Source organism: Babesia bovis (genome assembly GCF_000165395.2).
Source record: "Babesia bovis T2Bo chromosome 4 map unlocalized Chr4_1, whole genome shotgun sequence".
In the NCBI taxonomy this organism is placed as follows: Eukaryota; Apicomplexa; class Aconoidasida; order Piroplasmida; family Babesiidae; genus Babesia; species Babesia bovis.
Genome location: NW_026261571.1, coordinates 117365 through 140090, shown reverse-complemented (window position 1 = coordinate 140090; position 22726 = coordinate 117365). Strand labels below are relative to the sequence as shown.

The 22726-nt window shown below is 42.4% G+C and overlaps 14 protein-coding genes across 14 annotated transcripts; 8 read left to right on the top strand and 6 right to left on the bottom strand.

Annotated features, from left to right (window-relative positions):
* Positions 1-61: 61 nt before the first annotated feature.
* BBOV_IV004400 (DnaJ domain family protein) lies at positions 62-1742 on the top strand. Its single transcript, XM_051767456.1, has 7 exons — positions 62-295; positions 332-483; positions 517-584; positions 769-860; positions 897-1196; positions 1230-1348; positions 1393-1742. The coding sequence occupies exons 1-6, from the start codon at positions 113-115 to the stop codon at positions 1305-1307; spliced, it is 873 nt and encodes a 290-aa protein (XP_051623237.1). The 5' UTR covers positions 62-112; the 3' UTR covers positions 1308-1348; positions 1393-1742.
* Positions 650-1742, bottom strand: BBOV_IV004390 (ELM2 domain family protein). Its single transcript, XM_051767645.1, has one exon. It carries the CDS (start codon positions 1622-1624, stop codon positions 1316-1318), a length of 309 nt encoding a protein of 102 aa, XP_051623236.1. The 5' UTR covers positions 1625-1742; the 3' UTR covers positions 650-1315.
* Positions 1743-1820: 78 nt separating this feature from the next.
* BBOV_IV004380 (putative integral membrane protein) lies at positions 1821-3053 on the top strand. Its single transcript, XM_051767818.1, has 9 exons — positions 1821-1982; positions 2019-2145; positions 2183-2284; positions 2319-2379; positions 2502-2634; positions 2728-2761; positions 2809-2868; positions 2902-2942; positions 2978-3053. The coding sequence occupies exons 1-9, from the start codon at positions 1836-1838 to the stop codon at positions 3026-3028; spliced, it is 756 nt and encodes a 251-aa protein (XP_051623235.1). The 5' UTR covers positions 1821-1835; the 3' UTR covers positions 3029-3053.
* A 17-nt stretch (positions 3054-3070) lies between these two features.
* On the top strand, positions 3071-4090 carry BBOV_IV004370 (RNA recognition motif domain containing protein). Its single transcript, XM_001610316.2, has 3 exons — positions 3071-3122; positions 3187-3353; positions 3443-4090. The coding sequence occupies exons 1-3, from the start codon at positions 3113-3115 to the stop codon at positions 4070-4072; spliced, it is 807 nt and encodes a 268-aa protein (XP_001610366.1). The 5' UTR covers positions 3071-3112; the 3' UTR covers positions 4073-4090.
* A 15-nt stretch (positions 4091-4105) lies between these two features.
* BBOV_IV004360 (uncharacterized protein) lies at positions 4106-5336 on the bottom strand. The gene is made up of 2 exons (XM_001610315.2): positions 4253-5336; positions 4106-4217 (listed from the first exon to the last, which is right to left on the bottom strand). The coding sequence occupies exons 1-2, from the start codon at positions 5319-5321 to the stop codon at positions 4171-4173; spliced, it is 1116 nt and encodes a 371-aa protein (XP_001610365.2). The 5' UTR covers positions 5322-5336; the 3' UTR covers positions 4106-4170.
* BBOV_IV004350 (Ubiquitin carboxyl-terminal hydrolase family protein) lies at positions 5265-8118 on the top strand. Its single transcript, XM_001610314.2, has 8 exons — positions 5265-5368; positions 5409-5542; positions 5650-5892; positions 5928-6227; positions 6263-6493; positions 6529-6639; positions 6674-6954; positions 6990-8118. Exons 1-8 carry the CDS (start codon positions 5330-5332, stop codon positions 8096-8098), a joined length of 2448 nt encoding a protein of 815 aa, XP_001610364.2. The 5' UTR covers positions 5265-5329; the 3' UTR covers positions 8099-8118.
* A 33-nt stretch (positions 8119-8151) lies between these two features.
* Positions 8152-9068, bottom strand: BBOV_IV004340 (uncharacterized protein). Its single transcript, XM_001610313.1, has one exon. It carries the CDS (start codon positions 8945-8947, stop codon positions 8180-8182), a length of 768 nt encoding a protein of 255 aa, XP_001610363.1. The 5' UTR covers positions 8948-9068; the 3' UTR covers positions 8152-8179.
* A 196-nt stretch (positions 9069-9264) lies between these two features.
* On the bottom strand, positions 9265-11137 carry BBOV_IV004330 (DegP protease / trypsin family protein). Its single transcript, XM_051767741.1, has 4 exons — positions 10868-11137; positions 10057-10830; positions 9891-10023; positions 9265-9856 (listed from the first exon to the last, which is right to left on the bottom strand). Exons 1-4 carry the CDS (start codon positions 11100-11102, stop codon positions 9280-9282), a joined length of 1719 nt encoding a protein of 572 aa, XP_051623234.1. The 5' UTR covers positions 11103-11137; the 3' UTR covers positions 9265-9279.
* Positions 11138-11258: 121 nt separating this feature from the next.
* On the bottom strand, positions 11259-11972 carry BBOV_IV004320 (glutaredoxin-like family protein). The gene is made up of 6 exons (XM_051767369.1): positions 11880-11972; positions 11738-11840; positions 11642-11702; positions 11541-11607; positions 11444-11505; positions 11259-11408 (listed from the first exon to the last, which is right to left on the bottom strand). Exons 1-6 carry the CDS (start codon positions 11917-11919, stop codon positions 11349-11351), a joined length of 393 nt encoding a protein of 130 aa, XP_051623233.1. The 5' UTR covers positions 11920-11972; the 3' UTR covers positions 11259-11348.
* A 656-nt stretch (positions 11973-12628) lies between these two features.
* On the top strand, positions 12629-14789 carry BBOV_IV004310 (uncharacterized protein). The gene has a single exon (XM_001610310.1). The coding sequence runs from the start codon at positions 12942-12944 to the stop codon at positions 14709-14711; it is 1770 nt and encodes a 589-aa protein (XP_001610360.1). The 5' UTR covers positions 12629-12941; the 3' UTR covers positions 14712-14789.
* A 13-nt stretch (positions 14790-14802) lies between these two features.
* On the top strand, positions 14803-15186 carry BBOV_IV004305 (putative integral membrane protein). Its single transcript, XM_051767747.1, has 2 exons — positions 14803-14925; positions 14983-15186. Exons 1-2 carry the CDS (start codon positions 14876-14878, stop codon positions 15104-15106), a joined length of 174 nt encoding a protein of 57 aa, XP_051623630.1. The 5' UTR covers positions 14803-14875; the 3' UTR covers positions 15107-15186.
* A 219-nt stretch (positions 15187-15405) lies between these two features.
* BBOV_IV004300 (putative integral membrane protein) lies at positions 15406-15952 on the top strand. The gene is made up of 2 exons (XM_001610309.1): positions 15406-15702; positions 15782-15952. The coding sequence occupies exons 1-2, from the start codon at positions 15440-15442 to the stop codon at positions 15903-15905; spliced, it is 387 nt and encodes a 128-aa protein (XP_001610359.1). The 5' UTR covers positions 15406-15439; the 3' UTR covers positions 15906-15952.
* A 46-nt stretch (positions 15953-15998) lies between these two features.
* Positions 15999-17703, bottom strand: BBOV_IV004290 (Tubulin/FtsZ family GTPase domain protein). Its single transcript, XM_001610308.2, has 2 exons — positions 17537-17703; positions 15999-17264 (listed from the first exon to the last, which is right to left on the bottom strand). The coding sequence occupies exons 1-2, from the start codon at positions 17596-17598 to the stop codon at positions 16004-16006; spliced, it is 1323 nt and encodes a 440-aa protein (XP_001610358.1). The 5' UTR covers positions 17599-17703; the 3' UTR covers positions 15999-16003.
* Positions 17704-18787: 1084 nt separating this feature from the next.
* Positions 18788-22705, top strand: BBOV_IV004280 (uncharacterized protein). Its single transcript, XM_001610307.2, has one exon. The coding sequence runs from the start codon at positions 19348-19350 to the stop codon at positions 22627-22629; it is 3282 nt and encodes a 1093-aa protein (XP_001610357.1). The 5' UTR covers positions 18788-19347; the 3' UTR covers positions 22630-22705.
* Positions 22706-22726: the final 21 nt, after the last annotated feature.

The following is a 22726-nucleotide window of genomic DNA, read 5'->3' as shown; positions in this document are numbered from 1 at the left end:
TATAATGGTTAATCTGTATTATGTGTTTTTTTTTACTGTTATCGGGTGTACTCCTGGTGCTGTCTAGTACCACGATGTGTAGGCCCTGGGCACTTCCCAGTATCTCTAACCGATGCTGCTAACTCAAATATGTAGCCTAACTAGACGTTATACCGTTTTTGCATCACACCTTGTACGGAATCGCTACTTTTCTATATACACCGACACACTGCCTCAAGCTTTGAAATCGGGGGCACTTACATATTACGACGTGCTACAAATACCATACAACGCCAAGACCAAGGATATCAAGCAGGTGTGTGTGCTTGTAGCATGTTAGAATAACCCCTAGGCGTACCTCCGCTTGGTGAAGATACATCACCCGGACGCCAGCATAAAACCCTGCAGCCAGGATGTGTTCATATGTATCAAGGAGGCCCATGATGTGCTGAGCGACCCCGGTAAACGTAGGGAATACGACCGTGGCTTGGCCACTACCCGGAGGTAACTACTGAGTTGTTGTTATCATATCTTTAGTGACCAGGGTGTAACTCCGTTAAGGAAGCCTCTATCAAGCCGGGGTGTTGGCTACCAATATTCTGCGGGTATGTATATTACATTTGATGTTATCTGTTGTTGCGCGAAACATTACATCGTGTTTGCTCGGGCACATCAGCATTTTGCGTATATGCTCCGTCTAGTGTAGTATTAGCACATGTTTACAATATCGTGTGTAAAACCAAAAAATGCTAGATGTACATTAACACAACCTTTACCAGTGTGTTACAGTTGAGGATACAGAGCGCTTTGAGCGCTATCGCAGATACATCAATGGCGAGCGTATTGACAGGGATGAAGATAGGTACCAAACTTCGAAAACCGTATGTACAAAAAATCTTGATATAATATACTTTCAGTTGCTGGCAATCGCAGTTTCATTTGCCACAATCCTGGGCGTTACCATCTTCGCTGAAGAGTTCTTCAACAGGTTTAAAAATGTAGGCACTGAGGATGATGATTACGTGATCCATCAAGGACACGATCGCAAGGTGAAGGCGTACTACAATCCAGTGACTGAAAACTGGGAGCGTGTGATAGATCCCTTTATTCCACCCCCTCTCAAAGCTTTTATCGATCACTATCTAGAATTAGACGAAGATTGGGAGGAAAGTGAGTTGCAGCGCATGTTACCTAGACGCGAGTTTGTAATCCTTGAAGTAAGTCTTGTTTTGTGGTTATATATCATCCAGCTACCTTTCAACCGTACACATCGACCCACATTGCTGTGGGATACGCGCTCAAGCCAATTAGTTGTGTTCAGGGAGTGATCAGGCCCTCAATGTGATATGAGGAAGTCTTCTGGACCTAGGTAGGTACACTGTGCTTTGCTTTGATTCTTATCGTTACCGTCAGGATTCACTCGCTTGTTAACTTGTTCCTCTATGGAGTTACCTGATACGTAGGTATACGTTGTAGCTTCGTTTGTGTTGGCTTTTTCGCCACTACTGCCATCCGTAGGCACGGTACTACCGTGACCCTTGCCGCTTATTCTATAGAACGGTGGTATCATGGCTTGATATTCGGGTCCAACGCGTATTTTGCCGTTAACCGACTGCATCCACTGTCTCTTGGTGACTTTTTCCATGGTATAAACCCTTAATGACGCTTGTCACCAGTATTGGTTAATAAATCCTGAAGCAACTGGGCTTGTTGCTTGGATCTAGTTAATTGATATATTAAGGGTCTAGTATGTGTAAGGATATTAACTGATAACGTTGTTGTAATCTGTTGTTCAGTGCGTAAATAGTGGGCGTACAGTTAGTGGCGCGGGGAAATTATGGCTGCAAGAAAAATAAATGGCGTTGTTTCTTGCTGCTCTTTATAGCATATTACATTCTATAGCACTTACTGCTATTCTAGCAACACCTGAAACAGCGAAACATAAACTAGAGTGTGTTGCCATAAGTGACCCAGATTCTAGTTTCAATCGGCATTTGTGTGAGGTAATAACGGGGTAATTAATCTTTATACATCTACAGAAAGCCGGGCTATTAGCTTGTCCCGTTACTAGGCCTGTTTTAAGTCCAGATTCAGCCATCTTGCGCAATGCGCCTAACCGTGAGCAATGCCTCCAGACTTTACTGGGTTTATACGCAGCTATAGGTTGTAAGTGGCTTGTTAATCTGATGCAGTGCATACTCAGGTCATGGAAATGTCCATAGGGATACACATATATACTTCCCCAAGGCCAGTGGTCTCGCGGTAGCTTACGTATGCCCAAATATTTGTAAGCAGCTATGGAAAGGTATGTATTTATATGGTATATACAATATACATAGCCTGTTCACCACGTGCAACACTTGAGTTTGCCGATATACTCGCTGACGAAGAGTCTAAATGGTAAGTGAAGCCGTGGTTACATGTCTGAATCAACTGGGTCCATCTAAATCCCGATAGACACTATAAACAATGCCTGGCATATAACTATAACTGGCTGTATTTACCAAGTAACACTGTTGCAGGGCCTGCAAAAGCATAGCACTAAACAACAGTGCTGTCCAGATTAGGGAATCCAATGACGGCAACTGTCTATCTAAGATTATAAGCCTGTCTGAAGCGGACGTGGCCGAGATAAATTGGTTACTTGGCGGTAAGGTACGTAAGGACGACTGGATATTGTTGTCATTGTGCTCCTTGGGAGTTCCAAGGATGACACATTGCACTACCATGGAATCACATTGCTTATAGGTCAACTGGCATTTCATCAAGCTCAAGGGCTATGGTAAGTACGGGTGTAGGCACAATCCCTGGGATATATCCTTACCACAGCATTTGGAATCATTATCATCATCGCACTGCTCGCTATAGGAACTGTGTTCACAAAGCTGGGTAAGTTATGTCTATACGTAATATAGACAACAGGCTATTTACAACGCCAAAGACGCGAGTTGGAGCGCCAATTGGTAATTTGGAAGCATTTATATGACATGTCTATCAGAACGAAAAGGAATCTGAGCAATTCCTGGAGCTTAACGTCAACATGTACTAGTGCGCGCCCTGGTATGGGGAAGCGCGACGAACCACTTGTTTAATATAGCTATTAATCTTTGTATTTAACTATTACGTATACAAAATGGTTGACGGTAAGTATGAGCAAACGAACGTTGGCATCTATATACATTTGGGGGTGTGTTCATTGCTGATCAGGCAGTATGATATCGGAGACGAAGTGGGCTGATATTGAAGCTGATGAGGACTATGATGTCGATGGGATTGATAGTCATCGTCTGACCGCTTTTGAAACTGCTCCGGACTCCCAGGGTATCAAGGTTGTAACTTCGTACACCAAGAATCGCCAGGGCCAGACGGTAAAGGTAGGCAAACATACACATTGTAAGGGCATATCCTAGTAAAAACTGTTCCTGGTTTACATAGTGTTATCACTACTAATGATACATATCAGATAACAAAACGGATCAAGGAGAGTAGAATCCCTCGACGCATTCACAAGGAAGCTAAAGCGCGTGCCGATGGATCTATATTCAAGGTTGATAAGAATATGGAAGCGGGTATTACCATGGCATCTCAGGAAGAGATTTTAATTGAGCAGCCAGTGGGCCGTCGTTCCAAGGTCAATGTTGAGGACAACCTTGACCTTGTATACGCTCCTGCGGATATCAACCTTACGCGTGCAACTCGTGAATTGAAGATGAAGTTCAAGAGTTTACGTGATGACAGTGACGTTGTTGACATGATGGATTCCAAGGACATGCCAGCTAAGTACGTTCCACCCAGCCGTAAGGAGGGTGGTGATCGCAGGAATTTCGATGAGAACACTGTACGTGTCACTAACTTGAGTGAGGACGTGCGTGAGAAGGATCTAGTAGAGCTGTTTAGTCGTGTAGGCCGCATTCACCGTGCTTACCTAGCTAAGCACAAGGAAACCCAGTATTCCAAGGGTTTCGCTTTTATTACCTATGCCACCAGGCAGGATGCCCTCAACGCTATCAATAAGCTTAACAGGCAGGGTTACGACAACTTGCTGCTGAATGTGGAGTGGGCCAAGCCACCAAACAGAGACAGGCAATATTAAACCGCGGTAATATTATAGAGCACAATAGTGTCTAGTGGAATTAGCTACACTGTGTTACAGAGTTAACCACTTTCTTAGTACTGGTGACACTATAAGTACTACTCCATGAGCTGCGCTATATGCGCAGGGAATATGGTGGTAATTGCTGCATGAATTAAGGAGATACGCGATACAACTTACCTCGGGGTAGCCAATTCAACGGTAGCATGTGGAACAGAGTAAGCAGAGCTAGCCTAACAGGCTTGAACTTTGATATTATAAATAAAGGAGGTGAGTATAACAACAATTGCTTAACCCACTCCTCATTGTCACATGTTTCCCGTATTAAGTAACAAAAAAACGCGATCTTCAAATGCTCATTCCAGTCAATCGGTAGCTGACGATTTAACCAGTAGAGCAATTTGGCGCTGCCCATAGGTTCCGGAAGATCCTCAAAGAAATTTAAGTATATCCTGCGATTTGGTGTAATGAAACGTGATTTATACGAGTAACTATCCGCTGGTATTGTGTCGTTATAGCCAATATTAGTAACACTATCCAACTTGGTACCTCCAAGGATGCTGTCGTCTGCAGTAGCATTGTCCATAACATTTTCTTCCATCACGCTTAAAGGGTCCAGCATTAGTTTCGGGTTGCTGCGGGAATCTTTGGCCTTGCGTAGCAGCGTGCTGTACCTTTGTACAGCAGATAAATACTCCTGGTACTTCCCCGGGTCGTAAGTGGTGCGATATAAAAGTGGAACTGGTAACTTCAGCTGGATGTGAATCTCCTTGCCATGTGTATCGTGACGTAGCCGTATTAATGATGGGAAGTACCCTATCCTGTCACTGTCCTCTAGAGGCACCATTGCATCATTGGGAGGTGGCCCATCGCTGGCATACAACTTTTGTAAGCATATTGGGACACCAGTTATAGCCTCAATCTTACGCTTGATCTGTAAACCAGTGTCTGTATCATTGCCAACAAGCTCGATCCTAGTATTGAATATGGAATCTTGGCGCCAGAATGAATGTACGACTACTGAAATGGTTTCATTACGTAGTCTACTGGACGGCACTGAGCACAAGGGTTGTTGAACCGAGTTTAAGCGAGTATTAAATTTACCGAAGGAACTAGACAAAGATTGTCTGCGAGGCGCCACTATGGGTACCGCCGGTGGTGCCAATAACAGTATAGCGGGCAACAATGCCAAAAGCAATTTCATTAACATACTCAAGGCGCAAAAGCGCCGTGTCTGAGTACCATACATTAGACACCATGGGATGGAATCTGCCTAAACTTATGGCATGGGGACTTGTATGTTAACGCAGCGATCACACAGAATCATTAAGCTTAGAGCCTTGGAAAACGTGGTTACGGACGGAATTTATCAATGAAGGAAGCTGAGCCACTCGCTAAGCTAGCTCAAACCAGTGGATTGAAGACACCGAGTCGTAGTACAGCAGTACACAAAGATGAATGTATATACAGGTAGGACCGCTTTAGCAACTATATGTTCCATAATGCCACTGGAATAGCCTTTTCATCTTGATGTGTGCATATTTAGCGGTATTTGGGACGTGATATAACTTCTACAGCACTGATACCGATAAATCGCCAGACGGCATCTATATAAACCTGAAATCATTTGAATCATTTGGGAAAGGGGTCCTTCATCTTGATACATCTGGTGACAATGCGATTTATCTACATGTAAAGCGAGTTCTAGTCCCCGTCAACCCAGAGGTTAATTACAGCGAGGACGTCACACTTGATAAGGTGGATAGTAGCACTGCGATTAACAAGGAGCCAGGAAGTACTACGAATGAAACAGCTATAGTGTAGGTTGCGTTTGGCAGGGTTATATCTATCCCAGGTACAAGCAAAAGAAGACATGCGATGAAGTCGTGGAGTATGAGATATACTGCCCATCGCTAGGACTCACGGTGCCCCTAGAGAGTGCACCGCAGGGTCTAGCTACAATTTGCAAAGCCGTTATAGACCATGAAGCATTCAACTTTAACCCTGATGAGTTTGTTTGGAAGGACTATTTGAACGAGTCCAAGTATGCAGAGCATCTAATACAAGTAGAAGCACCACCGGTGATCAAGTACGAGAACTTGGTCTGCGACCGCTGTGGAGCTGCTACTAACCTATGGCTTAATTTATCTGATGGGTAGGTATACACAACGTGGGTAATAACTGTTCCAGGTATATTGGCTGTGGTCGTAAAAACTATGACTCCGGAGGCTGCGCTGATGGAGAGGAAGGTGCTGCAATCCAGCATTACAATGAAACGGGTGGTATATACCCACTGGCAGTGAAAGTGGGTACCATCACTGCCACTTCGGGTGATGTGTTCAGCTACGCAGCCGATGAGGACTGCTTGGTAACTGACCCTTACCTCAGTGTCCACCTAGCCCACTTTGGTATAGACGTCTCGTAGGTATTCACAGGTCCATATACACACGCTATAGTAACTTGACCAAAACCGAGAAAACAACGGCACAATTGGAAATTGAGAAGAATGAACAGCATGATTGGTCCGAAATGGGCAATGGGAAGTCACAAGTGGCACAAGGACCGGGGTAGGTATTAAGTGGCTATGCACATACCATCCAGATTAATCGGTCTAGAGAACCTGGGGAATACATGCTACCTCAATTCGGCAGTGCAGGTACTGGCATCAGTACCTGAACTAGCGAAGTACTTCGTGGAAAACATTGAAAGCATCGCAACTGAGGTGCCAGAAGGTACCCAACCGTGCGGTGATGTGTTGTTGCAATTTGCAAAGATAGTCAAGGCGTTGACCACGGATCGCGTGGTAGAGCAGCAACGTGAACTATTATCCAGATATCGCAAAGCTTGTGAAGAGATGGGAATTAATTACGAAGAACCGGAACGTAGGTTCTAGATAGACCAACTCATTCACGCGCAGAATTGAAAAACGTAGCTGTGAAGCCATCAATGTTAAAGTATGCCATTGGCAGGGACAACCAGAGGTTTGCCACAGGTGACCAACAGGATGCAGAGGAATTCTTCAGCCACCTCCTGAATACGCTTGTTGATATGGAAACAGAAGTAAAACGACGTACAAAAACAAACTTTAAACTGAAGTCATTCTTTTTCTTCAAGTATAGGCAGTACCTGGTCTGCGAAAGCTTGAATAAGATGACCTACAACGACAATGAGATGCATATGCTATGTCTACCGTTGATCCTACAATCCGAAACAATGGAATTGGACCCTACAGTCGAAATTAACCTACAGCACTGCGTAAGCAACTGGGAGCGTGAACAGGAGATTGACTACATTGACCAGGGCAAACACCACGTAGGGGTGATCACTAACGCACTAGTGACGTTACCACAGTACCTCGTGATAAAGGTCGACCGTTTCTTCTATAACATGGATGGAACTAGTAAGAAAATAGTGAACCCCGTTGTGGTACCACAGGAGGGCATTGTACTAGAAACACAAGGTGAAGTGGACCACAAAGGATATATCGTTGAATGCAATACACGCGAACCTAAAAAGGCCAAACATCAAGGAAATGACACATTGTTGCAACAGCTGATGGCCATGGGATTCCAGGAAAAGCTATGTAGATTGGCCATGGAAAGAGAAGGGAATGACAACATAGATACATGCGTGAACTGGATACTATCCAACATGGACGTAGTCTCAGAGGATACGCCAGACGACAAAGCTGGAGTAGTTGCCACCAACGCTTCGATACTGATGGACCTGGGATACCCACTGGAGCTGGCAAACAGAGCTGCCGAGAAGTTTGGAGATGACCTGGCTGCCGCCGTGGACTGGCTGGCAACGGAGGATTTCGCCCCTACCACACAGGTGAAGCAAAAGGGAAGATACAAGCTCTGGGCAGTTATATCGCATATAGGAGAAAGTATCAATACGGGGCATTACGTATGCCACATAACGAAACATGGGCACTGGTATACCTACAATGACGCCAAAGTGCTAACTTGTGACAGTGCACCAACCAATAATGGGTACCTATACCTATTTAGTAGGTTGGAATAATAATATCCGTGATACAGTAATAACTTTTATCCTATAGAACTGGGTACTAGAAAGTAACACTACATTGAAAATATAAAGTAATCAGCCCGTGGATACCTCTACCAGAGTAGTGCTAACCTCCGAAACAACTGACTTTTTAGTCACCTCGTTGAGGGCCATTGCCAATTTGGACATTACCGATTTGACCCCGCTGGCAACCTGTTGAGCACCACCATTCAAACTACCCATCAAACGAACTAGTACATGCTCCCGGGAGCTGTAGTCCGTGATTCTAAAGAGATCAGGTGGCTCCACCACCTTGCCAGCATACGATGCACTCTCCAAGGTTATATGCCTACGAATCTTCTTGTCAGTAGCACGAAGCCGCTCTATGGCGCCCAAAATATGCGGTAACCTGCCATCATCAAAAACAAAGAAACACATTGATGGACCATGCATACGTGGAGCAAACACTTCCCAAGGTGTACCTATCATGGCCTTCTCAATCAACGTGTTCTTCACCATTTGCAATTTACCACATGGCGGAGTACCGTCCTTGCCTGTATAGATAAACGACTTTAACTTGCGATTCAATAAAAGGCGCTCGTTTGGAGTAAACCTTTTATAAGTAAACCTGAGAACCACCTTGCTACGACGTAAAAGCTCACCCAGGTGTAATATCGTCTCAGTCTTACCGGCGCGAGTAGTCATATAACGCTTAGTGGTCTTTGGAAACCTAGGTTCTCTCAAAGCTTTGCTATACAGTTTGAAGTCCCTGGCAGGTGCTCGTCTCTGAATAAAGCACGTTGCTCGAGGCACAATGTGCAGTACTAAAGCCACAAGCAGCAGCCATTGCTTATATAGGTACATTACACCATGTAATGTCTCAGGGTCCTATGAACCGGAAGGTAGACCTCATATCTCCAGATTCGGTATGGAATCCAGGGTATAGTGTCTAGTCACATAAAGGGATTATTACTGTTAAGCAAAATACCCAGGGTTAATGTATTCTAGCACATACCAATTGGTGTTGCTGGTGCTGATAAGTGTGTATGTCTGTTATCTACTTTAGTCACACATTCAAGTGATGGTGTCGCGTAGAACAAGTTCTTATAAAGATTGTCTATAAACGACTACAGAATACACTAGAAACCATGTAAACTAGTTTATACCATAGCAACTAAGTGCCATCATTGGTATACCTATAATTCACGAGATTTGTGAGCTGGAATTGCATGTTGCTCCAAAATAAGTGGATGCAACTCCTCCGCTTTAATGCGGTCTAACACTAGAATGACCTCGCCGTCGAATTTAAAAGTGAGGTAAGGTGAGTCCCTGAGGGTGTTTTGCAACAAGTACTCAAGATGCTTCAAGTTCCTCACGGAATGACCATTAACAGCCTCTAAACGGACATTTCTAAAGTCGTAACCAACAGTTATGTCTGACGCTAGAATCTGGCTTAGTACTACCACCTCCTGGCCTGATTCGTCAGCAAATATATCACTCAATGGCTTCAGCAATGCACTCGGAGCTCGCTCGTAAAACTTTTTACCAAACTCATCCTTAAGGTACTCCATAGTCAGCGGTACAAATACAAGGCCACCGAATATATAGTAACGAGGCATGACCTCCCACTGGTGTTCCGGTACCAAGTAACTAGGCCTTTGTAAATGAACAACCAGGGTCTTCACCACGCCATCACGAAGCACAACCACCTCGCAAGGGTCACCAGTAAACTTATTAGTCAGTGCATATGCCAGGTGAACTCGTTCCACGTCCCTAGCGAGTATGTTAGCCTGGTCAGAGAACTCACCTAAAGTGCACAGTGCCGTCGTCAGCCACGTCATGGCCATTAATGGCTAAAATAACATCCCTAGTTTGAAGCCGGTCGCCGGGCCTAGGAACCTTATCACACTGGCATACTAATATGCCAGTAGCAGTTATACCTATAAAGTATACAGAGTATACAAAGTACCTACCTTCGGGAAGTTCAGAAGCATTAATCTGGTCCAAACCAACAAATGATCGGAGAGCGGGATTCTCCAATAACTGGTATGTTATACCGATAGTGACAAATCCAGTGTAACGGTTGTGAATTTCAAGTTGACGTAAAAATTGACGCACAATTGATGTTGGAATTATGTAACCAATGTTCTGGGCTTCATCGTACGCCTGGAAAGCAACACCGATGACCTTGCCATCCTTCAAAGCAGGACCACCGGAATTGCCAGCATTTATAGCAGCGTCAATTTGAGCACATAACAAACGAAAGTTGGAATGAGCATATGTGGTGACATCTACCCGAGAAACAACACCCGAGGTGATACATAGATTGTCACCACCAGCTGGGTAACCAACCACAGTAACAGCATCATGTAAACTTGGCACCTCGCCAAGCTCTAAAGGCTCAACGCCCTCCCAAAACTCTTCTGAATCCACGTGAATAATGGCTAAATCACACTCATGGCCTATCGCAACTATGCGGCCTGGGAATTTAATAGTGGAGCCATGCTTACGTAATAGACATCTGTTGTGCCACGATACACAATGGGCATTGGTGAGTACCATACGATTAGATATAGCAAAACCCGAGCCTATGGACTTTAGCTGACGACGCATCTGCCATGGTTGAGCATAATTGGGATCTGTAGAATCACAATATATCTTTACAATACTCCCGAAAGAACGCTTCAGTAACTGATGCGATCGGTAATCATAGAATTGCAGATCATGGGATGCATCAGTTTCACTCGCTGATAACTTATTAACCACTATAGACCGCTAACTTACCAGGAAGGTCACTAGGTACCGCACTGGTACACACCCAGGAACGTGAAGTGCATTGAAAAGCACCTATTCGATGCCCATACACAGCTAAATTCCTTTGCATAAACGAACCGAGGTGTTTGTGTACCTTGGCGTGGTGGAAGCAATTACCAGTGCCGAACACAGTATAACAACTTGCCGCCGGCTTCACATTTTGCGATAGTAGTCGAACATACAATGCAGATGTAGAATACGCCATTATATACCAAATGTGTTCATTGCAAGAAGTTATTCAATGACCACTACAAGTACGCTGTACCAGGATTCCATGACATGATGCTATATCCCCCAAAAGTTTGTATAATACTATATAATGACCATTGGAATGTCTTTTGAGTAACTATAGATCATAGCAATATCGATTAAGTAAATTAATGGTTATAGTTATTGACATTATGAGACATTATATACACCCAAAGGGTATTCACAAGCACTATTCATACATTCACTGGCAACCAGCTTCCTCCAATACCTTCTTCAACTCGCCAGACTCGTTAGCAGCGACCTTGGAATCTTAACACCAGATAACAACAAACCTACCGTTTTACTGCAGTCACCAAAGAACTTGCCACCAATGAATACACGAGGAACTGTAGCAGCACCTAAATACAATAGGAACAAATCAACACCAACATACCAGTGGTCTCCCTGAAATACTCCATAATCTCAGCACGGTCTGGGTTGTCGTCAAGTTGAATAATAGTCTAATGTCAATATTAAATGTCCACCCGAACATACCAAATCGTTTGGAGCTACCGAATTAAGTATGCCATTTGCCTTAATGCAGTATGGGCAGGTACTACATAGCATTGTGGAATATCAGCATGAACCTACGTCTTCGAAAAGACAACCACCTTGCTCTTGTTAATGGATTCATTGACCCAGTGAGATATGTCAGAACCCCTCATGTTGTTGGATGATGGCAATATGCTGTTCACTGTAAAATTGAATTAAGATCTACGCACGGCGCACTCACGAATCCAGGTGGTAAAAATACCGAGATTTCGCAATATCATTTGAAATAATTTTTGTATTTTATAACAAAATAAAATTAAGTGAACAATCTAGATTGTATTAACAGGGACGCGCAGCATCCAACCCTGCATAGTGATACATTACCAAACGAGACATGGATAATCTGTTGGCTAGGAACAGTTCAATAATTACATAATACTATATAGTGCTTTACAAAAAAACTAATGAATACTATAGCGCATTGTTAAGTAATACAATGCCAAACTATATGACTATACCAGAAATGGTCAATCCCGCCAACAGATGGCATGGCATCAATGAATATTTAAACTAGTAACTACATAAACAGATGTTTTACAGATAATTACATCGTTAGAGACCGTCAGATTGCCTGAGTGTTTTCATGACAATCTAATGGATACATTGAGCGGTAATCATTATTTTACACACCCAAGAGATTAGGCTATGAAGTACAAAACTAATGGCTATGATAGCAATATAATATCCACAGTTTGGATGATCGCACCCCGGGAAGATTGACCGCAATTACACATAGATCATAACCATACACCATGTAGCACCTTATTATGCCATAATGTAATATAAAACAACGATTTAGATGTCATAGGTACTATTAACGTGGAATCAAGTAAAATTCAATGTTATGGCACACGGCACAGATGGGGATACACAACGTGCTGTAAATGAAGTAACGAACCCTTGAATATACGTTTCACGTTGCATTTTGTTTTTTAACGTTTTATATTTCATAAAATTAGAATATTTGAATAATATTTCAAATTAGCTTGTTATTCATCCACTATTCTGGATGCGTCGATAATATACGACATTGGTACTATTTTATCCCCGTTGGTGTATTATTTCTCCCCGCAATACACTATTTGTCATTTTAAAACATAAAGAATATCAAAATGATATTCATGTGGATCTTTTAAGATTTTTAATTTTGATTTGCTACAGTCGTGTGTCAAGGGAGATTATTAGGTACAAAGAATGCTATCTCTGTCATTAACTACAATGTGGTGGATATGATAGCAACAACATGTACTACCCGTATCCAAATGATACAGGATGCGCTGCCGCCAATCCTTTCATCGTGAATTCGACGTTGACTACGAAGAAGCATCTTACCAACACGGAGCTAAAGATGCCAAGGATTGATCCAAAGCCCATCGAAATGTTCATGTACACGAATCATATGGATCGCGAAATGATGTGGAAACCGAATAGATCGGGTAGTAATAACCCCAACCGAGTGTATCAAAGGAATATGCCAGATGTCTCATCATATAATATGGTTAATCCATACACTTTTGATAACAGCACCACTGGTTGGGATAACTACCTATTACCAAAAGTCAATCCGAAGGCAGGCAGAGTCAAAAATAGTATACAAAGTAATGGAAAGAGAGGCTCAAAGGTAGCGCTTACGAAACCTAAGAGGTCATATGTTAGAAAGAACCGCGCTGAGGTAGATGTTAGCTCGTTTGTACAACCTGACGATGTGCCGGATTGTGATACTACAAATGCTGGATCGCCTGCCATGAAATACATAAAACCAGTGTCACAAGGACAAAGATATGCCTTTACCATGGATTATACCAACCCATTTGCTGGTAACGACCTGGAAAATAACGATTTTCAGATGTTTTGTCCGACACCCGTTTCTAAATTTCGTGGATATAAATGGGTGCTAGTTAAAGATTCAGAACTACCAAACCCGGAGCACAAAGAGGTGCACACTTTCAGACCATCGACAGATAATGCGTGTTGCAGCTGTGGACAAGCATTACTACAGATATGCTCGTCAACCTTGTTGCATAATAATCTCGATAAGGGAAATGTTACAAAGCCGTGCTATGGAAACATGACAATGAACCAAGTGGATGTACCTACACGGCAAATTTCGGCAGTGGAGTCACAACTAGACTGCAAGGATAGGCTGGTATCGCGGACAACACCTATGGATACACATAGAAGAAATACTGAAAGTAGGGATTTCCCCAATGTCCCTACGTTCATGCCTCCCTACTTTGGAGGTGTTCCACAAGAGTTCTATAGTAAGCTTCAGGGAGAGTTGATCTCCACAGCAAACGGGCCGATTTTCCAACCATATCCAATACCATTGGTTTCTAATGTTGGATTGCCACCACCAAAGTACAAAGCATGTGCGCAACCGTCGAAGGTAAGGATAAAGAAGGGACAGAAATTGGCAAACGGGGGTGACCAGGCTACAATATCTACGGATGTGTCCGATGCGGATTGCCTGGCAACACCGCGACATTTCAACATGATGCAGGTAAATGAAGATTTTAAATACATACCAAACGTGATGATGATGCCAGAAAAGGTCCCATATATGTTACCGGAGGAACAAATGGATCCGATGCTACTACACCAACCAGATGTAATTGGCAACCCGGTTACCCACATACCGGATCTCAAGAGAAGACGTGATCAATACGAGTTTGAAGGACCCATGATGGAAACATTTGAATATATGCCGCCGCCAATACATTATGTAAATCCGTATAACCCGCCCATGTTCCCCCAACCGCCACAGATTGTTTTTAATGGGAAACTTCCATTAAACCCGGATAATACCCATGTTATGCCGAATCCAGTGGATACTAATATGTACCATACCAAGGCAGTGCCCACTGTAGTGGGAGATGATATGATGGGATCAAGGAACTCATCGGCATTTGTATTTTCAGACGCAGTGAAGGGATCGGGTGAATGTGAACGAAACACCACACGATGCACAAACAACGTACAAGCGGAAGTCCCCGATAGAACAATCTATGATTGATCATGAGTAACATAGTAAATAAAAATTTATCGCAATATGTAACACGGCGCTTTAAGCGCACTAATATACGTATTATACAAAAAGTAACACAGGAATATGAAGAAGGTGACCTTTCGGCATTTAGGCACGAACCAAACGAATCCGCAAATGCTAGAAGAAAACGAATGATCAGATATCTATATTATGATCCAACTCTATCGCAAAAAATTGCAATGTAAGTCACATCTACACACTAACATAGGTTGTCTGACCAAGCATAATACCCATACAGATGGAAGGCTAAGTTTTTCGCTACGGGATGGATATGGGTAGCAACAGCAATCAGTACATACATAGCCCTAAATGGATTACACTACGCGAACCGTCATTTTGAAAAGGGGCGCTACAACATATAGATCGCAACCCATGTTGCAACAAGGGAATATTGTACATTATACAGGGCCTAATCACTTAGAATGTGTATGTTACAAAAGTATATGTGCATTGGAAGTGATAATCGATTATATACACCTGGGTAGCTCCAGATGATTAATGTCACCAAATACCTAACAGTTGACGTGTTACTCTATATAGGAATATTAATAGAATTAATTTTTGTTATGTCTAGTTTTTATTGGTATTAACACTGGGGTGTTGCCATACGTGTGTCGCGTGGTGATATGTCCACATCATACCACAATCAATAGTTGTTATCGGGGTAACAACGTTTTGTCGAGGCAATATACAAAATGAACTTCTTTTCAGCATTGCCCTTCGGGCAAAGGAGAGCTTTCTCCCGCTTTGCACGCGCGTCAGCTGATCTAAGAGCAAGCCTACCCAAGAGAATTACACCTAAACATCACCAAAAACCACTGGGATCGTATCCGTTCCCCCCGGAACATGAAATGCTATGGAAAAACCGTCGCCAGGTACCCGGAGGGTACTTTCACCAGGCCATTTCGCCATTTCAGCTGAAGTTTTGTTACCCACTTATACATCAAGCATATGCCCGGTAAGTACTGCATTCATTACGTAGTTGATAGTATACTAATGTATAATATCTGGTGTGGTGGCGATTTCATGATATACAGAATTTGGGCCAAGACATCTCAAATGTTCTGGTGGGTCATCTGGCCCACAACAATGGCTATTACCGGGTTTCTCGCCGTTGAAGCCATCAATACCAAATATGTTAAAAGAATACACTACGATTAAGTAAAATAACCTTGCCACAAACAGGCTAATGCTATATATATCGCGATATATTGCTTTTTACATCGTATTATGAATTACTATTATACTAACAGGTTAAATTAATTCGAAATGGCCTCCTCGTAGTCTTTCTCAAGCGCCGCTACGTCTTCACGGGCTTCCTCAAACTCACTCTCCTCCATACCTTCACCCATGTACCAATGAACGAATGCCTTCTTGGCGTACATCACATCAAACTTGGAGTCCATACGAACAAATACATCGGATATGGAGGTAGAGTTGGATATCATACATACAGCACGTGAAATCTTGGCAAGGTCATCGCCAGGAACTACACATGGTGGCTGGTAGTTAATGCCGAACTTAAATCCAGTGGGAGACCAGTCAACGAATCTTACAGACTTCTTACTCTTAACATGAGCTATGGCGGAGTTGACGTCCTTAGGTACGACGTCACCACGGTACATCAAACAACAAGCCATGTAGTGACCAAGACGTGGGTCACATTCAGCCATCATAGAAGCAGGGTCAAAAGCACTGTTAGTAATCTCACCAACAGACATAAACTCATGCTTAGCCTTACGAGCAGAAATAATCGGAGCATAAGAAGAAAGCATAAAGTGAATGCGAGGGTAAGGTACCAAGTTGGTCTGGAACTCATTCATGTCGACATTCAGCGCACCGTCAAAACGGAGAGATGTAGTCAATGATGAAATGACTTGAGCTATGATCCTATTAAGATTCTTGTAAATGGGACGACCAATGTCAAGATTCTTCTTGCAAATGGAGTATATAGCTTCATTGTCCAATACCACAGCAACGTCGGTGTTCTCCAAAAGAGAATGCGTGGATAATACAGAGTTGTAGGGCTCAACAACAGCAGTAGATACCTGAGGAGATGGCCAGATGCAGAAATTCAACTTAGTCTTGCGCTCATACTCAGCACCAATGTTCTCGAGAAGAAGACTGCCAGTACCGGATCCGGTACCACCACCAACAGCCGAAAAGAAAAGGAAACCCTGAATGCTGTCACAGGCGTCACTCAACTTGCGAATGCGGTCCATAGCAGGGTTCAAAATGTCAGCACCAGTGGTGTAACGACCGCGAGCAAAGTTATTAGCGGCATCCTCCTTACCAGACATCAACTGCTCCGGGTGGAAAAGTCCCTTGTAAGCACCCCTGCGGACCTCGTCAACAACCGAAGGCTCAAGGTCAACGAAAAGACATCTTGGGACGTGCTTGCCAGAGGCAGTCTCAGCAAAAAATGCATGGAAGGCGTGATCTTCCTCACCGGCTCCATAGCCAGGGTCAGCCTCAACAGTTCCATCTGGACGAATGCCATGCTCAATGCAAAACAGTTCCCTGTAATAATATCAATACATTACATAAGTATTTGATGTATGTACCACTATAGACGTATAAAAAGTAACATGTACTATGTTTACGCAACAAATTAAAATCCCAGTGTACGTAATAACATTTAAGACATAAAAGTATATCGGGAATATATGTCACATGATATGAAACAGAAAATAGAATGATATTCAAATGAATTTCGACACTATACTAGTTTATGCAATAGAATGCTACATGGGAGCATTTTGAATCCACTCGATGAATCACTCAGAACATACCAAACAGCATTACCGACTTGGACACCAGCCTGTCCGATATGTACAGCAATGACTTCTCTCATTTTCAATATGCTTTTATATATCAAGTGCAAAAAAGTACTTAAACAAATGGCCTCTAAGAAATCGTTACCGAAAACGTTGTGTGGATTTAAGTGAAGCTATATTTAGTAGACGCTAGATAACCATTACGACGCGTCTCAAATGAGACCAGTCAACGCCTCGGATCTAGTATATTTTCGACAATAGCAGATGCGCATCGAGTACTTCTCAATCTATGCAATAAATATACCAAGACAATAGATTCGCAACCTAATAAAACGATGCAAACAAAAAAAAATATTTCTAAAGCGCATCGTATAGCATCGCTTCAAGAATAAATTATGCAAAAGGAGACAAATTTTTTCATATTAGATGTAACTAAGAATGGTATTTAAACACGTATGAACAATAAAAAGGCGATGGATAAGGTTTATATAATGTTTATTGAATACGTATAAATAAAAGATGACAGACACTGCGTTTTGATATATCGTTTATAAATACAAAGTAGTATTTATAGAAATTAAATTATCCATAGGATGCATTATGTAATTGAATAGGATATACCCCGCAAATTATAGATGATAGGGTAATCCACGTTACATCATGACACAGCTTCCGCTATAAACATGGCAATAGCCAGCATACATCGCTACGACGAAAAAAAATAGTTAAACTGAAATATCAAGCCATTTTATGACGTGGATTGTAGCCACGGCAAAAATGTATCATAACGACCACCCCTATCACTGAACGTGGTACAAAACAAAATAAAATTACACTTAACAGTAACTATCTGACTAAAGTTTACCTAAATAAACAATATATGATGTCAAAAGCTATGTATCTGATAAAAGTGACGTAAAATATCCATAATGGGTCGCACACTCACAATGAGATTCTGACGTGCGCATGAAAACAGTTGGCAGCACCGACATGAGCCAATAAATACTACAATCTCTCGTTACACGATTACAATGTATATAGAACTACTTAACAGAGACAACTAGCCTAAATACAAACATAAGTGTGGCCCAGCAGATTCTAACGGCGGAGACAGCCGATAATGTGACAGTCTATAAAAAGCCAAATATTTGCGTATATTATTAATTATAAATAATATTTAGCATATCGTAACAACGAGAATTGGCAATGCGAAGCGTGGAACAATAGTGTCGCCCCGACATACACCGTATAGGCCAGCGGTCAATGCGTTGGACACTGAATAACGCATAGATAGACCGACTATTTTCTGTCAATATTGCGGACAATTTTTATATACGACGGTCATAAGGCCAAAAAGCTGGATTTTAACACTCAAGAGGGAAGTTGTCGTGTCTCATCGCTTAAGCTGCTCTGAGCCTTTGTACTAATTTACAGGCATATACAGCAATCTTCAAAAACTCGGCATATCTATTGCGGTACATCAGTACGTTCAGGTAGTAAGGAAATCACACGCTTATGTTTGGGGTGTCCTGCGACCATATTAGACGCGGTGGTTGCCATTGCTGCTGTAATATATTCCCAGCGAAAATCTAGGTTAAAATTTTATAGTATAATATAAAGGTGTCTTACTTTATTGTAAACTACGTGACATCAAGCCACATTGTATACTCTCATCCAAGACCTATTGGTGATAGCATAAGGAGGAGGCCACTTTGAGTCCCTGATCTCTGTAAATGTTGATGTTGTTTCAATCTGGAACTAATATGTTTTCAACATGTTAACCTAGTGTCTAATATAGGATCGTTCTATGTTCGACGGGGGCATCAATGGGATCCGCTGAACATTGTACTGTATCGGCACTCCTGCCGGCACATAGCGGGCGGTCATTGTCTGACATAGATAGTGAACTGTTCTGTTTAAATGGTGCCAAGAATCTCCATGCCGACTCGAGCATGAGCACGTGCACAAGCGTCATAAATTCATCCGTAAGAGATGTTGACGAACTTTATGCAATGCCTAGTCCAGACGATTGCTACAACTGCAATTACGGTAGAGAAGAGGATATTTCTGGGTTCCCAACAGTATGGACAAAGCATAGAGATTATCGGAATGGAAGAACACGTAAACGCAAAAACAAGGTAGGATCTGTCCGACGTTCACACTCAATTGAGGACATTAACAATTTTAGAACGCAAAGTTTCACTCGCAAGGCAAATTTGGGTACATCTACTGGCGATGTGCCATTAAGCCATTTCACACTAAAAAGACCAATTAACTTCGAGTGCCCACTACAACACAAGGGTACCGACTACAGTGATATCACGCAACCTGACGACGTTGAATTTGTAGTCAACGAGCAGAGCCCAACTTGTTATGATGGGTCGTCGGACGACAGTTATTACAAATGTGGCGGATGCAACGACTGCTTCAGGGGCCATATATACGCCAACTCGAACCAGTGTTCTACAACTGATTCGACAGATAGCAGTTCTAGAGTGACCGATAAGTCAAAAACAAAATATGTAGATTCACAGTATCAATGGAACAGAGAGAGGGCTACCTATGTTATAGATCATAACATTTCTCAAAGCCCATCAGAACTACCAGGAAGTTCGCTATCGCTAAACAGCTGGGGAAGTGCTGATTTGTGTGATACTGCAACCACCCGTTACGATGAAGAGTTCCCTAGTTTACCGGGTCAACAATCGATCAAATACACAAAAGACGGGAGTGATAAAACAGCAGTCAATGAATGGATCATAAGACAAGGAGCATCTCACAAAGCTGAAAGTGTAAGAGATATTGGTGAATTAGATCTACCAATATATGTAAAAAATGAGGCTACATTAGCATCAAGGCAGGATATAATACAAGATAATACTCAAATTGAAATGTACAATGATGGTTCTATTACAGAGGCATTTGTAAAACAACTTATATTTAACAAACGTCTGCCGAAAAATGGCACGACACATGAATATAAACATAGCGCAAATGTGGATATGGACTCAGTTCTGGAAACAGTCACCGCCGCATTGCTGACAACGGAGTATAAACTCAATAGACTGGTTGATCGCATCACACCATCGATGACCTGTAAATCTAATAAAACGCAGATTTTCAATGTACTCAAACGATTCCTCAAGTACAACCTAGGAGATGATATTGAAGTGTTCCTGACGGGATCAACTGCTTATGATATTGATATTGATTACAGCAACCTACTGGGAATACAGGCCTATAGCGATATGGATATAGAGGTCATAGCCCCAAGATATGGATGTAGCGCAAGAACCATATTACGCAATGTTTATAATGGATTATGTGAAATGCAAGTAGTATTGAAAAGAGCCAACATGCTCTCAAACTGTCCATTTGCCTCATCGTCATTTAAATTAGTGGACACCGCAAGAGTGCCCATAGTAATCATGCAATCCAGGAATGGTATACAGTGTGATATATCGGCAAATGCATCTAATGCAATAAAACATAACGACTGTTTTGGAAAATATATAGAGAGACATCCCATGCTACGCAAGTTGATGAGGCTTGCAAAGCATTGGCTCAAGTTCAGAGGAATACCAACAATGAAAGAAGGAGGGTTCCCAACGATCTTCTGGATGATGTTGTTTTGCGATATCGTAGATACATGTAGCACCATCAAGGCGGAACACCAGGATGTATCACAAAATATCCTAGATTCACACAGAGTCATGATGGATGACAACGGTAGCGGACCCGGAGATTTCACCATCCTGGGAGCTTTGGAACAGAGTTTCAAGATCTTGGCGAAGAGAAACTATTTGATAGATATCGTAAATTTAGCAACGTCCGGACTACGCAATAGATATGGATATAGGCTTGAACGACAGTCACAATGGCATATGGGCGATATAGGTATGAATTTGATCTCATTGATTGAAATGGAACCTAGTGTACCATTTGCCACCTGGGTTGTATACTACTTTGAAATTAAACGCGCAGCGGATTGTCTAACACGATATAGGCAACACTTGAAAATGTTGCTGTCCATTGTCGTTTGCCTTAGGGCACATGTAATACTCCAAGAAAACAAACAAATGGATGTTATGGATGATATTCGAGTTTTAATTAAAAATGTAGAAGAACGATTTGGCCACAATATGCAACACCTCTTGTCAGTGAATACTCCCATTGAGCAGAACATTGAGCAAACCGTACAGAGAGTGGCAAATGCCTTGTCAATCAAATTTGATTGCAAACACATGGCAAAATTCCTTAAAATGCTATCAAATTACATTATACAGAAGATGGCTACAAGTTCAATGTCTATATTCCGCGAAGCTTACGATAAGGTATACTCAATCCCTGCGTCGATTGAGCCACCAACGCCGCTGATCATGCAACATGATAGAGGCGGGTTTTACAGCGGACCTCCGATACCTAGGTTCCATGGAGCAATGTGGAGAGACAATGGGTGGTTCATGGTAGCAATAGACGGGGCCCTACATATAGTCAAGGCGTTAAAGACGTGCGTCTGTTGGGACTCTTGGTGGTCCACGAAGTTCATCAACAGAAGAGACACAAAGTCAATTATACACGGGTTCATATTCAAACGCATTGATTTGTATGTGGACGATCTTGATGATGTGGAGGAAGTGGAGATCCCAGAGCCTCAACTTCCGAACCTTCTAGTCAGGGTCAGCGGAGTTGTTTTGTTCAGACCCTGTGACATCGTCTCCCGACTTTATGTAATGAAGGTAACGAAGGAAGAAATCAACATCAGCCCATATTGCTATAGCAATGACATCTTTACCGGTGCTAAAACGTTGTACGTCTTGCCGGGGTACGAAGTGGCCCGCTTTGATCAAATGGACGACGTAACGCGAGATCTTGTGCAACAATGCGGTATGCTCTCTTCAGCAAGAGCCAACTTACCGAGGCATTGCTCACACTGTGGTACCATTCGGCTAAACATACCCTCAGTGCCAAAAGATATCAAGTTTTCACCACGACAAATAAAGAACTTGCGCACGTTATTATGCAGTGCGCAATACCGTGAATACTACCGCTGTCTAAAAGCGAGTCTGCGCAGGATTGAACGTAACGTACGTCAACAAACTATATAAACACGTTCACATATTATAGCTACTCTACAAGCCCAATAGTAACATTTTACAGTATGATTTAATTGTACTAATATGTATACATAATACGATATATATG